Source organism: Topomyia yanbarensis, chromosome 3 (genome assembly GCF_030247195.1).
Source record: "Topomyia yanbarensis strain Yona2022 chromosome 3, ASM3024719v1, whole genome shotgun sequence".
Classification (NCBI taxonomy): domain Eukaryota; kingdom Metazoa; phylum Arthropoda; class Insecta; order Diptera; family Culicidae; genus Topomyia; species Topomyia yanbarensis.
In genome coordinates this window covers 21,458,926-21,473,864 of record NC_080672.1, presented here as the reverse complement: position 1 = coordinate 21,473,864, position 14,939 = coordinate 21,458,926, and the positions used below count along the sequence as shown (strand labels likewise).

Here is a 14,939-nt window from a genome sequence, read left to right as displayed (position 1 = left end):
AGGTATTATGGAGCTAATCAATTATAAATTAAGAACTGAAAACTAATGCTAGGCAGGCACCTTATCAAAGTTAAAATAATTTAACGTTTCTGGGCATTCAATTAATCTTTAAATATCAACGCGCCGCTGGCGATGTAGTTACATCTTTAGCTAGTTTTCATTATTCTTAAATATTGCAAGTTCAGTTACATATGTGAAATATTAGTTTTAGCGCAATGTTATCAAACTTCTCATTAAAAAGGTTTTTTTTTTAAATTGTTTCTACCTACCTATCTACCTACCTATTCCCACATAGTGCCATATCGAAAGTCATCACCATGAATGACCGCTCAATATGACGAGAAGTGCAAGAGTTCTAGAAACTTGTCAGAACAGTCATATCAGTTTAGCTCTGTTTGAGAATTCCATTGATGTAGCAAATTTTTGGAAGCTGGAAACCTCAGCAGACGAAAACAAAAGGGGACGACTCGTTCGAAACGGTTACAGGTCCGCGCTTGATATGTGATAACTTGGCCAAGATTGAAACAAAAAAACGGAAACCGGTTTGTTTTAAATGTCAATTTATTTATAAATCCTAACAGTATTCCTAGCCGAATTTCTAGTGCTGGTCAGTCAATAATAACGCATCTTCTTCTTGTTTCTGTAACTTAGGCAAGCAAGTTAAGAACGGGTCTAGATTTGTTAAATTATCACACAAACAGTGTTGGCGTATGTTTTGCTTCGTAGCCACTCTGCTCTCACAATCGAGTATCAACAAATTTACATCTATTTACATAAGTCACTAGAGATTTTTTTCTTTATGTACAATGGATTTTTCCAGGATCGAATTTCCAAACGTGTGCCTAAATGAGTCACTTTGAACGATGATTTTGCTTTGGTAATTTTTTACAATTTATACAATTTTTTGTTTTTGTGTCTTTTCGGTGCTTATTACGCCTCTCTCATTTCAACCAGCTGCAACTATCAGTAACGGGTTGATTTCTGTATATTGAAAGTTTTGTTTTATTGTTAGTTTCAAGAATCAATCTTCTTGACAAGCTAGTTAATAGTGATTGATTTTAAACAATCAGTTTTATACTTATTCAAGAACTCAGTTGAATTCAAATTCGAGTTGGACTTGTTCCTCTGAAAGTGTTGAATCTTTTCTTGCGGAGCTTGTATGGGGTTCCTCGCTTTAATTTGAAGTCTTTCGTTTACTACATGGAGCAGACGGTTTATGTGATCGAATTTGGGTTTTCATGTTTTTAAACGATTTTGTTGTCGAATTTGCCTATTCTGTTTTTTTGACTCTTAGGTGAAATTAATTTATGTGACAGAGGTAATAGCGGTTGTTCCGAACATAATTTCAACCGTTTCCCAAAAGCCATGCCATTCCCTAAACGAACGTCTAATTGGATAATAGAAGGCTATCGGTGACCGGCTCTAAAAGGCTACCCCATTTGCATGCAGAACCGTTGCACGAAATTTCCCCTAATGGGACTGGCATCGCGAAAGACCCCAGATGGCACTCCAGGGAGTGCAAAGAACTCGATCAGACACACAAACACCCAAATGGGGAGGGAAAAGGCAAAATCAAAGCAGGGTGAAAAAAAAAACATATCTTCGGCTCCAGCGAATGTACGTGCAGACGCTGGAAAGATGATAATTTTAATATTGTCTCCTAAATAGCTCTTCTTCGGTGTGCCTTCTGGTTGGTCTGAAACCGCAAAGATTCATACTAAGCTGTTGCATGATACGAACACATTTTTCCCTCATAAAAGCCTTAAAACAGTATCTTCTTTCTGTCCTTGCTGTCGTCGTGCCCTGCCGCTTGCTTGGTTGTACCGGACCGCGAGGGCTCACATATAAATAATAACAGTAATAAGTGCAAAAATAAATGAAAAATACAAGAAGAAACCTTGCTCCGAACAACCCTGCTCCGGCGACCTGATCTTGAAGCTGGTAGCTGCTGCCGTAGAAGCGAAAAAAAAATACGACAACCCGGTCGATTCGGTTCTGAATGTGTGCTGCACTGCATTGCATGGTGTTGTTGTATAACATTCCCGGGATCGCAACAGGCCTGCTTTGTTGGTTGGTTGGTGATGGTGGTGGTGGTGAAGTGGTGCGGTGGTAATTGTTGACCGTTCGTGGTCACACACTGTCGCAGGAACCCACCGTCTGCTGCTGCTGCTGCTGCTGCTGCGGTTGCTCAAGGGACCACAGGTCGATCTCACGCGTATATACACATATTGTATAATAAACGTTGATTATGCTGATGATCGTGTAATAAAGCTGCACAACTAGGAGCTGGTGCCGGGGTTTGGTTGGGGTGGTGTGTCAACTGGTCGCGCGAATCCTAGCGGTAGTGGACGCGACACGCCCCGAGAGCGTAACGACTCCGGGGAATGTCACTATCATTATTAAATTGCGATCACGCGGCCGGTTGAATCTTCTTCTTTTTTCGTCTTCTTCTTTTTGTTTGCCCCGTAGACCGCAGCATCGGATAATAGTTGCACTTTTTCTTCTGGCCGATGTTGAGTCCGCTCGACAACCCGAACGAACAACATTTTTCATTTATTTTTATCCACACTGTAGTGAACCGGAGAGAGGGGAGAGAGAGAGGCACTGTCATTACTGCCGGGAGAGGGCTTCTTTATCGATGTAACAATTATTTCCGAGATGGGAAAAAAGTGACCTGTGCAGACAAACTATGAACGGCACTATTTTTCAACACTGCCATTTTTTTCGTTTTCTTCAAACTTCGCTCACTAGGTTACGATTGACGGCCGGTTGCAGTGTCGAGAGTTGTACCACTTGAATCTGCATTTGATTTGTGTTTGTCATTCCCGGTTGGATTTCTTTTGTGTGTTAACATATGTTGTTTTTATGCTGGCTATTTTATTTTTTTCGTTATGTGTACTGACTGCTGCTGTATGTAACTTGAACTTCATTAATTTTCTTTTTTTTCTGCTGCTGCTCGACCGTATTGAACTACTCTTTTTTTTGCTACCCCACTGTCATAGTCGATGGGATGAAGAGTTGAAGAGAAAGGCAATATCACTAGCATGAAAACAATGCTTCACAGGAACGCACACAAACACTCGCACATATACGGTTGGTGGTTTGGCAGCTCAGCCGGGGGTCGATGGTTCACTTGTTGTTTTTCTTTTCCTACTGAAGCAATGTCACTCGCACTTGGCCGTTTGCAGACCCCCCTCCTTATTCAAAAGGGGTCAAAAGAGAGAATAGAATTGCACCTTGTTTATGGAGTTGAACTTAGGGCTAGGGAGTCACTATTTACAGGCGCTCGGGCGCTTCCAGTACGGCTTTATAATTTAATGACTTAAGCGTTAAATATCACATTTGTTTTTCGTTCGGGAAAATTCTAAATTTTGCTAATCAGTTCGTGTCATTCTATACAGGGTTCCTATCACACTGAAGACTGATGGGGTCATATGTGGATCCCCACGGTGCGTGGTGAGGCATTGGTGCCTCCTCGTTGCTGCTGCTGTTGTTGCTGCTGGTGCTGTAGCTCCTGTTGCCGCTGATGCTGAATTAATTGCGGTGGCTGCGGTTGCTGAGCGAGCCCCGGTAGCGGAAGTGGTTGCTGCTGCAGTGACGAATGATCCTGCTGCCGTAGACCTGCTACCCTTGGATCTGGCTGCGGTGGCTGTTGTTGCTGTTGTTGAAGCATGATCAACTGATTGTTGGTGTTGTTTCTATTATTTGGTGTACGAGTCAGCTGATAGTTGTTCCGGATGCTGGAATGCGTCATGTTGATCGTTTGCTGCTGCCTCCTCCGCTGATTGTTCGGCACATCCGGTAGCGCAAATCGAAGTTTTTCCCAGAACAGTTTGTCACCCCACTGCAGATAGGTGTTGGTTTTAAGATACAACCGAATATCCGGATCTAGATCTTTCTGGGGAACTTCCCCCAGCAGAATCACTATCAGTCTTCTCCGTCGATCACGTAGCACCTGGTGGTGGGCAGATTTAAACTCAAACCGGCACCACTCGGATTTGATGAAATTTTCCGACAGCACCATAATGGTCCTTCGGGATGATTCCACCGCCTGAATGATCGTATCCGCAATGTAGGCCCCTACGGGAAAGTCCCGATAATGCAGGCACAACTTGTAAGCAGGATCGCCGTTTTCCAGCATCGGAGCTAGTTCTTCCGCCACGAAAGCCTCATCTTTGGAGCTGTACGACACGAAAGCATCGAACAGCTTGTCCCGTTCGTTTTTGTCCATATCAGCATTCCGGTAGAACAGCCGGACGCCGAAGCGTGAATGAAACCAAACACGCATTTCTTGCCGAAACACAAACACAATCAGCGTCAGTATGATGATGGCCGAGAATGCACACAGTGCAGCCACCAGCAGCGGGATATAGCCTTCGATCGGTGGTGGCGATAGCACCGTCTTGCGTGATGTCAAGTTTCCGTTGATGATGTTATCGAGTGGGACCGCACCGCTGCACAGTGTCGTACTGTTGTCCAAATAAATCAAGAAACCACCGGACTGTGGCTCCCCACTTGCTTCCAGCAAAGTTCCCCGGGGAACGATAGGTTGCCCGACAGTAACTGCCGGGCTCGAAACCGATCCGTTTACCACTGATTCTCCTATGGCCAGCGCAGTCTCGTTGCCCGACCCGATAGTCAGCGTCGTACACTTAATTTTCAGCTTATCTTTCACGAAATCGTACAACTTGAGATACTCGCGGAATTTTTCCAAGTACTCACAATCGCAGGACCACGGATTCGATGACAATCTTAGATCGCTCAGCTGCTTTGGCAGATACCACATATTCAACTCCACTATCCGGTTATGATCAAGTCGCAATATCTTCAAACTATGCAAATGATCGAAGCTGTGGTTCGCAATCACCGTAATTTTATTATACTGCAACAACAACTCCTTCAACCGGTCCAGCCCAACAAACTCGAACCCATTCAACTCCGTTATCTGATTGTGATCCAGCTGTAAAATTTCCAGTTCCTTCAACCCATAGAACGTCCGATTGCTAATAATCTCCACGTTGCTGTTGTTCAAAAACAGTATCTTCAACTTTTTCCGCCCCAAAAAAGCGTGACTGTTCAACATCTTGAAATTATTCCCATCCAAATAGATCTGCGTCGAGTCCATCGGTATCTGGTCGGGCAGCTTCTCATCATACCCCGCCCTCGAGCAATCCACCACATTCGACGTCCAGCTCTGATCGTGGTAGCAGGTGCACCTAGCCGGACACTCCATCTTGCAATCGCACGCATAGAAATCACAACAGTGACACAGTGCGAAACAATGCGTCTCATACTTGCACAGAAACTGATTCGGCAACGCTTCCACCAGCGGAACATACGTCCGTCCCCGATTATACAACAGCTTACAGTAAATACTGTCCAAATCCATCAGCTTCGGCTGCGTCCTCGAATCCACATTATTCTTCTGCAACCAGTTCAAATTACAATCGCACTGATACGGATTGCCTCCGATGTAAAACTCCGGCAGCTGCTTATCATCCGCCACGGCCGATATCCGCAACGCATTCGGATCCAACGTCGTAATTTTATTCCCAAACAAATCCACCCGCGTCAAATTCGGCTTCTTGAAAAACGTGTACGACTGCACCTTGGAAATCAAATTATCGTTCAGATACAACAACTCCACACTGTTCGGAATGGCACTGCCCGTGATCTCCGTCAGCTGATTCGAGCTGGCATCGATCGTACTGAGCGCCAGCTGACTCTCGATCTCAAAATAGTTACCCAGCTCGGCGATCTTATTCGCGTGAATGTCCAACCACTGCAACCCGGTCGGAATGAGCGCATAATCGAACAGCTCCAGGTGATTGTCGGAAATATTAAGCCACACCAGATTCGGCAGTTTGGTAAACAAACCGGAAATGTCCGTCAAATAATTCCCGTCCAGCCGGATCGCCTGCAGGTTAGTGTTATTATCGAAACAAGCCTGATCCACCCGTTTCAACCGATTCTTGGAAAGGTTCAAAATCTGCAGCGACTTCATCGCATCAAACGTACCCTTTCGAATCACTTCGATGTTGTTCTCTGTCAATCGCAACCCATACATGTGAGCCATATCTTTAAAGCTAGCATTTCCGATGTTGCTGATGTGGTTTTCGCCAAGATCCAGCGTCCGAAGTAGTGGTACATCGTACAGAGCATCCGGAACCTGCAGCAATTTGTTACCATTAAGATGAAGATCCTGCAGGGTGGATAGATTTTTGAACGCAACTCGATCGATCCTGGAAATCCGGTTGTAATCCAGCGACAGCAGAGAAAGACGACTCAATCCCTGAAAGGTGAAGTACTCGATGTTCGACAGACGATTGTTCGATATCACCAGCGTATGCAGCGATGCTAGTTCCGCGAACGTATTCTCGCTAAGCGTTTCTATGAAATTATCCTGTACCCGAAGAATCTGCAGGCTGAACAGATCGCGGAAGATGGCCGGTTCCAGTTTGGATATTTTGTTATTAGCCAAATCCAGCAGAATTAACCGCGATAGTCCCTTGAAGGTGGCCGAATTGATCCACTCGGAGGTGAGCTCATTGTTGGACAGATCCAGTACGAGAAGCTGCTGTAGCTCGCTGAAGATTCCCGGCGCTAGGACGTTGATGCTGTTGTTCTGCAGGTAGATCTCCTTGATGTGTTTCGCTTCGGAAAACAGTTCCGGGGGAAGATTCGTTAGTCGATTCAGGGAAATATCGAGTTTCGAGAGAGACAATAACCCTTCCAGGGCTCGATCGGCGATGAAGTTCAGTCCATTATTCTGCAGTCGAAGTTCGGTGAGTTTTCCCAAACCGGAGAAGATCGCCGGTGGCAGATTGTCAATACTATTGTGGGAGATGTCGAGAACCGTGATCGCTCCTCCACACTTTTTCGACAATCGAGTGCTAAGCGATGCACTGAAATGGAACACGGAAAGATCCCGTATCCGATTTTGCGTTAGATTCAAATACTGCAGCTTGGTCAGCGGACAGATCATGCCATCCGGCAGTGACCACATGTTGTTTTGACTGAGATCTAACCGCTCCAGTTTCGATAGCTCAGCGTTGAAGACGTGAGGTGAAATCTCCAAGCTCACCGAGGACCAATCGGTGTTATGCGTACGTAGGGTCAGGTTGGTCAGTTCCTTGAGACCCCGGAAGGAACCATCGGTTAGGTTTGCTATTTTACAATAATCGATCGACAGCGATCGCAGCTCGGACAACTGCCGGAAGCTACCCGGGCTGATGCTGGATTGGAAAAACAGTCCGTCGTTGCATTGCAACCGCAGTCGTACGGTGTTCTCCGGATGAAGCACACTAAAATTCGTATTCTCTAGTTCACTGTTAATAGTTCTAAGTCTACACACAAGGGTAAGATCGTCTTCACTGTAGCCGGACCACCGGCACTCGTCGGGAGCTTGGGAAAGCAACGATTTGCTCAGCGATGCACCGAGCACACCGAATATGGTGCCAAACAGGACCGACAGCAAGGCCGGTGAGGAACGCATCTTCGTAGGTTGGCAATTTTGAAGCCCGGGGTCACTGACAGTAACCCGCCTTCCTAGTTCACTTGTTGTTGATCTCAAATTGACGAACTCGTTGAAGCAATAACTAATTTGCAAAACACCGGCGTATTTGCGTTGGACATGTCTGATTAAATGATCGTTTCGCGGTTCTCTTTTCACCGTCTCTCTGAGCAATGGCCGCTGATTCAAGACTCTTTGTTTTGATCCGGTTTATCGCTGTTTTCGATGCATTTTCTTCACCTTTTTATCAACGCTTAAAGAGGCGAATAAATTTCACTTTACACTATCTCATTTACTTATCATTTTATTTTCTTTTCTTCACATTTTTCGCATCTTTCCCATGGCAGGCCGAGTCCTTTTTCATATCTTCCTCGCGCCTGCATTCGTCAGACCGCACGTAATAACAACAATCGCATCGGAACGAGAAAAAAAAACACTGTCAGCCGCCGGTTCACCTTTTCCACAGATGCTTTTCACTTCTTTCGCTCTTTTTTCAGCAAATTAAATGATCCTGATAAAATAATCCATAAAAGTTGATCGTAAATTTAAATTTACAGTCGCGATAAAACTGAATAATCCAATTTCTTTCTTCCGCGCCCCGTTCGAATCAGGTCTAGCGGGCAACGGCGACGACGACGGCGACAACAACTCTCGATCGAACCGCCGTGCGTGTGTGCGAGAGCTGCGGGTTGCGTAAACATCCGTTCTCGTCTGGGACCCTACCGATGCCGAGGGTGAGACTCGATCTAGCTTTGAATCCTGATCGCGATCACGAACGAAATCACTAAACTCACGCCGATGTAAATACTACGGGCCTGATCCACAACGAGCTAATTGCTTTCGGTCAGCCTTGTTAGTGGAGAAGAAACAAAAACGATTCGATGCAACCGACGATCGAGCGCGGATTCGCACATGCACTTCTGTCAAAGTCAACTCGTAAACTGAGTACTCGGAGGTCCACACGCGAACGGTTCAACCGCGATCGGAAGAAACCACCGTGGCTCAACACCTTCTCTCGCGCTCACTTGAGCTGGCAGACTCTCTCGCGATCGTAAAAGTGAGAGAACAAAAAAAAAACTTACAAACATACATTCAACTCTAAAACCAGTTCTCGGCATTTTTCCAACCATAAAAAAACCTTTCTCCTGGAGCATTCTTGCGGTTAGAATAGGACGGAATCAGGCGACAGGTTTAAAAAATTCTCTCACCTGGACGGCCATACTTGCATTCTCCGCAACCAACACACAGACCACGTGCTTCAGGTGTAAAAAGGACAACTCGATCAGCCACCTTTCCTTCTCTCCGCTCATTTCATTTCGCTCTGAGAGAAAAAAAACCATTTCGTGGCTAACAAGATAAAGGAAAAAAACACAAAAGACTCTTTTCGGTGAGCTGCTGCCGAGCAGAGCATGATCGCATGAATTCATGTTCGATTTTATGCTTCTGTGTTCTCTCGCCCCTTGTATCGATTGTTTGGCCCAACAAACGTTCGTTGGTTTTGTCTCTTTACTTGAGCGCGGTGGCAGCCGAACGCAGACTTGCGGGGAGCAAAAAAGAAACGCAGCAACAAAAAAGAAACAAACTCAAAGAAAAGCACTCCCAAGCAGGAGATATGCTTGATGGAACTGATCGAAGGGGTTTTTCTTACGCATTCGGTGCTGGGTTCTAGCTAACCTAAGTATAGGTACGCGGCAGGCCTGGAAGCCAGGTAGCGATAGTGAATGAACTCGGGATGTTGGTTTTTGTCGATGTTTGACGATAAAAGGAAATTGTAACAATCGGTTCGGTTCTTGAAGTACATGGCGGGATGCCTGCATCACTGTTCTGGACGAGCAAATTGAGGAAGACAGCTGTTTGGAGAATTTGAAGAATAGGTGTTCTGAAGATCGGAATACTAACATCCGATGATTTGGTTAAATTGTTTCGTTGGAGAGGGCCCGGGTGAGAACAAGTTGAAAGGAATTATTGATTAATCAGATCAAATTATTGAGCTATACGCTTGCGTTCCTGTAGATTGAACAAGTTATATCTATATGGAAAATTAATAATTTGGTCGCAAGTCCTAACTCCAGTCTTGGTTTATACACGATCGACAAAGTAAATGATGATGCTTTTTATAAATGGACATAATTCTGATAAATAAATAAATAAATTTAAAATTACAAACTGTAAGTTCTATGCAAAGAAATAGCAAATGAGAACTTCTGTCTTCAATTTCCGTAAATTATCGACATTTTTATTTGTGAAATTTTCCGTTACCATCACTGCAAAAAAAAATTTCGAATGTATTTATATGATATAGAAAGTATACTGCACAGCCTTTTATTTAGAGATGCCAAACCGGTTATTGAAAGCAATTTACGGACCTTCGGGCTTACGTTTCTCTGGGGCGGAAAGTTTGCCTTAATGTTTTCCGAATAGTTCGAGTAATTTGGATTTTGCTGTATATAGGTTGTCAGCAGTTAATGAATTAAATTTGTTCTTTGAAACAAAGATCAGATTTATTTTGCCCGATACTTCAAGGTGACACTGCAGCGTGCTTCTCTGGTAATGCCGTGTCCTTTTAACTTTGCTGTGGAAGAGAGCAAAGCTCCCTTGAGTTTTCCACCACAGCGAGAGTGTCTGATGCTTTTGGATTCTTTGCGGAAAGCCGGTGAAGCGAAAAGTTTCATTCTACCAAACGAACAAAATGGTTCACAAATGTAAAAAAAACAAAATTTACAGTAAAATGTGTACGGCGCACTTTGCCAAAACATTACACTCTACGGTGAACGTGAGAAAAATTTAATATATATCAACTCAGTAACCAATTGTTTCCTTGATGGGTTGTATAAGAAAAGAGAGTCTGTCTTTTTAAACTTATTGTATAATAAAAAGCGATGAAAACGTACGATAATATTGTAGAGTAATCGCTTTGATTTGAAATTATGACAGATTTTAGCGTACAAGAGATAGCCAAACCGATTAATTTTAGTGAGCAAATCGCCTTAGATTCACTCACGAAAAAAATAATCGACTCCTGATAGATTTCGTGATTCATTTGGGAAGATTTAAAAAATATTTGGTTTGAAATAGATTTTTTGATCTCGCGCCTATTTTTTTATATGTGCTTGCTGATCACAGTAAGCTATCCAACTACCTCACATAATTTGCGACCATATTCTTAGGATCATAATGATCAGAGCTCAGAAATACTGATACCCCCAAAGGAGCTTGAAAGAAGAACTAAATTCAATTCATGCCCACCACGCTAAACGGGATTGTTCAGTTGATAGCTATATACTTCATTTCTTCGGAACAGTGCATTCATTCAGTTATTTTCGTTTCAAATTTAATTTCAATTGCAAACTCAATTTCGTTTCTTGGCTGGCTTCGAGTGGGATTATCGAACAAAAATGTCCCAGATAACGATTACACGGTTCAGCTATGATCTAAAATGTAAAAGATACTGCCTTTTTCCTTCGATTTCTGGTGGTTATATATTTATTCTGTATTGAAGGCATTCGATTCTGCGTAAAAACTTCAGTCAGTTTGGAAATGAATGAGTCAGCGAGGTGTTGAATCTGAATGTCGACATTGATAAATGTACGCAGAAATAGGAAACTGAATATGAGATTTCGCTCCACTGATAATGATCAATCACTCCATCATTGAATCGTAACTGTAACTATTGCAAAAGTATTCCGTTATGAAAATTTCAATCTCTTTAATGACTCAACCAGTTTTTTTAAATAATCGCAACTTTTTAAAATAGAATCGTGGCTAATTCACTTTTTTTCGAGAGTCGATTCTTTTGATCGGTTCGTGATTCACACGCCCATCTCTAGTGCGTACCTCCGGATCAAAGTGTCACCAGAAGTTGCATCCCTATAGTGGACAACATATTCCTAGAATTATTGATTCGTCGTCAGTGATCGAGAATGTTCATTTCAATTAATTTTAGCTATGAGGTATTACGAAATTCATATGTGACCGCAATAACCAACCTATAACTCCGGAACCAAACGTCGAGGAACTGAATCGAGAGGTATATGACACTCGGCCCTGCGAGCCTAGGTTGAAAAGTCGATTTCTGGTGTGATTGTTTAACCTTTCTCTATATTAGAAAGGCAGAAATATAATTATAATATTACTAGTATACATTTTACATATCTAGCTAGGGTTTTTTTTTATCGATACTGTTGAACACTAAAGAAACGTTCCTCAGCTTTCGCTTTTTAAAATGTTTGATTAAAATAAATCAATAGATAAATAAATAAATAAATAAATAAATAGATAAATAAATACATAAACTAGTAAACAAGTAAATAAATAAATAGATCAATTGACAAATAAATAAAGACGTGAATGCAACGACTGAACGTTGTGGAACCTAGGGTAGGTTTCGGCAATGCAGTCACAAACAAATTGCGTCGATTGTTTGATATCTTGGCCAACGTTTCGACCCTTGGCTTGAGTCTTCTTTAGGGCCTATTTTATTAAATGACATTGATAGAACAACACAAAAACATGAAATCATAAAAAAAATACAAAAATCTTACTCGACAATACTCAACAGAGTCACAAGACGTCTGGTGTACGGGAACCTGTCAGTTTTTGGATGGTAAACATCTGGTATTTTGGCTGAGGGAAGTATAATTATGTGGATGTGTGATACGGGAGGAATAGGAAAATACTGCTGGTAGCGATCTACACTTACTGTATCCACTCACTGAGTTCGTAAAAATTTCTTTAATAATAGCTTATCACTCTAGTACTGTACTGGTTTCGAACAACCAGTGGTGAACGTGTTAATGGGTTTTTGTTGTTGAAGAATTTTCTTATTTCGAGAGGAATTTTTTGCTCTCAACTCCCTAATTGATTCGAGAATGTTAGAGTAAGAGCTGCTGAGGTTATGTCTGTTTGTGCGTCGTGTTACCGTGTCAGTAATGGTGAACTCGGTCAGACCATATATGATCCTCTTTCGGATCAAAGATATTCCGCTAAATATTCTACAGATTTCGACAAAACTGATGCAGAAATATTCAGCCGTGTAATATATCTCGAAAGTTCGGCCAGATAAGCTCAGAATTGTAATACAGTTTCGACCCGTTTTTATAAAATCCCGATTTTATGCACCCCCGTTTTTATGCACCCCCGATTTTATGAACTTTTTGTATTTTATCAAACTCCCTTTAATTCATTCTTTTATACCAGCAATTCAGGCCTACAATCAATCAAATATATTCAATCAAGGTAGTGGGTCCTGCACTGTTATGTAGTAGTAGAAATGTAGGGTAGTTTACCCATTTTGGTCCTAATTAATGTAATTGATTAACTGGAATCATAAATTTTCAAAAAAGAATCAAAGCTGTATGTTTTCATGATAAACTAACAAACGTTCACATAGTATCCATTGAAAACATATCAATTGAAAGAGACGCCGTATGCAGTAAGTATTGTATACTTAACAATATTATTATTTTTTATATTGTAGTTCATACCGAACTGAAAAAGTCCAAACCAAAGACTATTTTGGCGGACTGCCTGTAAATACCGGTCCGGAGGATACAATTTAGCGCATATTTGTTTCTAAGAGTATGATGTTTGTACTCTAGTTTGTCTACCCGTATAAAACGATACCCTGTCAGCGCACTTGAATCATCACTAAACAAACTTAGAATTGAATCAGCTAACAAGATTCTTGTTCTCTTTTGATATGTCATATGTCATCCAAGCGGATTGATTTGTTCACTTGTAAGGAGGAACACACCAACCAGTTCGAACCAACGAGAATGGGTCATGCCAGTCGAAAGCCATAAAACCAGGCTCAAACCGCTCATCTCTATAAAAATATGTGTGCTGTTCCAAAGTCTTTGAAATCTGATACGGAAACCTTAATAAATATCAATTCTGTTTGTCCCATTGTTGAAATTCTACACAAAACTGCCCCACTAATAAAATAACAAAAAAGTAAATATTAAGTTTGTGGAAAGAGAAAGCTTCATTAACTACGAAATGAGTATGATTTTAATAACTATACTTGTGAAATCGATCCTGTAAAACTATTTATCACTGTTGAGGCTTCCAAAAACTTCAAACATGACTAACACATCCATTTCTGATTTTAGTAAAACCCACTTAACAAGAAAGCTCTCACTTTCAGATTTCTATCAGAACTCACAACTTTCAGATTTCTATCAGAATTCCCCAATGAGCATTTTCGGTAAAATCTTCCGTAAATTGATAATTTATCTTAATGAAAAGTTTCAGTGAACTGTACAAACACTGAAGAAGTCGACAAGACGTCGACCGAAATACGTATATGTTCAATATAATAAATACCTGGCGGAATTAAAATTAAAATTAAACATTTCTTCTTTTTATATTTTTATTTTTCAGCATTCCACCAAGACGCTCAAAGGGAAATTATTGTCACACTAGAAACGTAGGATACTTGTGGCACCGTTTCTTTCCAGATTGCCAATTTGATTTTCATCTTCTATCGCGTTTTTCTTAGTTGTCATTTTTAGAACATGGGCGTAGAATGGCAGTAAACCACCAACGCTCTGTGTCTAATTAATCAAAGAATAATTTCTGCATCGCGCTTTTAAGGAAATTAGCTGTTAAATTTCGTTGACAGAATACATTGTCATTCATAATGAGTCTCTCTACAAAATTTCAGATCGATCCTATGTTTGGAAGTTGGATTAGACAACTATCGGACGGTTCAGTTAAATATAACTTTTTGCACTGATAGGGCATTAGGTTTGATTTTTCTGCAAACTAACAACTTGAGATCGTTCTCAGGTTGCTTGTAATTATGTAAGATGGAAAAACGAAGATAAAAAAAATCCCGATTTTATCAGCTTCCCCGTTTTATCAACCAAAATTTTTCGGTTGGTTGATAAAAACGGGTCATTACTGTATACTTCTTAAAACAAATAAATGATAACTGGCAACAAATCTTTTGTAAAGGACTACCACGTACATATGCCCGCTCACAAAGTTGAGATCGATGGTGTGGTCATAGGTTCGAGTTGGTCTCGCGTGGATCTACTGAAGAACGTGTTTGGCTGTTTCAATGACCCATTGTTCCAATTCACGATGATTGCAAATGGGAGGGGACAAAATTGTATGTCTCCTCACACTCGTATCGGACGACCTTTTGGGGGACTGCTTGGATTTAATCAGCCCAGACAGGGGCTCCTGGCCACTTCTGAGTTAGGTGGCCCCTATAATTGAACAGGTATAAACTGTTCCCCCATCATCACGGAGCCATTTCTACTCCATGCCACCCTGTGGGAATCTTAATGTATGGAAGAAGTATATGGAATAAGTTAAATTTACATCACTATAGGTGCCGTTTTAAATGTCCAACTTCGCTGGAAAAATGAAAGGTGTATACCCTAAAAAGTGATTAGCATTTCTGGCACACTATAAGTGT

At 41.7% G+C, this 14,939-nt stretch overlaps 1 protein-coding gene across 1 annotated transcript; it reads right to left on the bottom strand.

The window, feature by feature from the left end:
• Window positions 1-543: 543 nt before the first annotated feature.
• LOC131689813 (toll-like receptor Tollo) lies at window positions 544-8,436 on the bottom strand. Its single transcript, XM_058975125.1, has one exon. It carries the CDS (start codon window positions 7,493-7,495, stop codon window positions 3,431-3,433), a length of 4,065 nt encoding a protein of 1,354 aa, XP_058831108.1. The 5' UTR covers window positions 7,496-8,436; the 3' UTR covers window positions 544-3,430.
• Window positions 8,437-14,939: the final 6,503 nt, after the last annotated feature.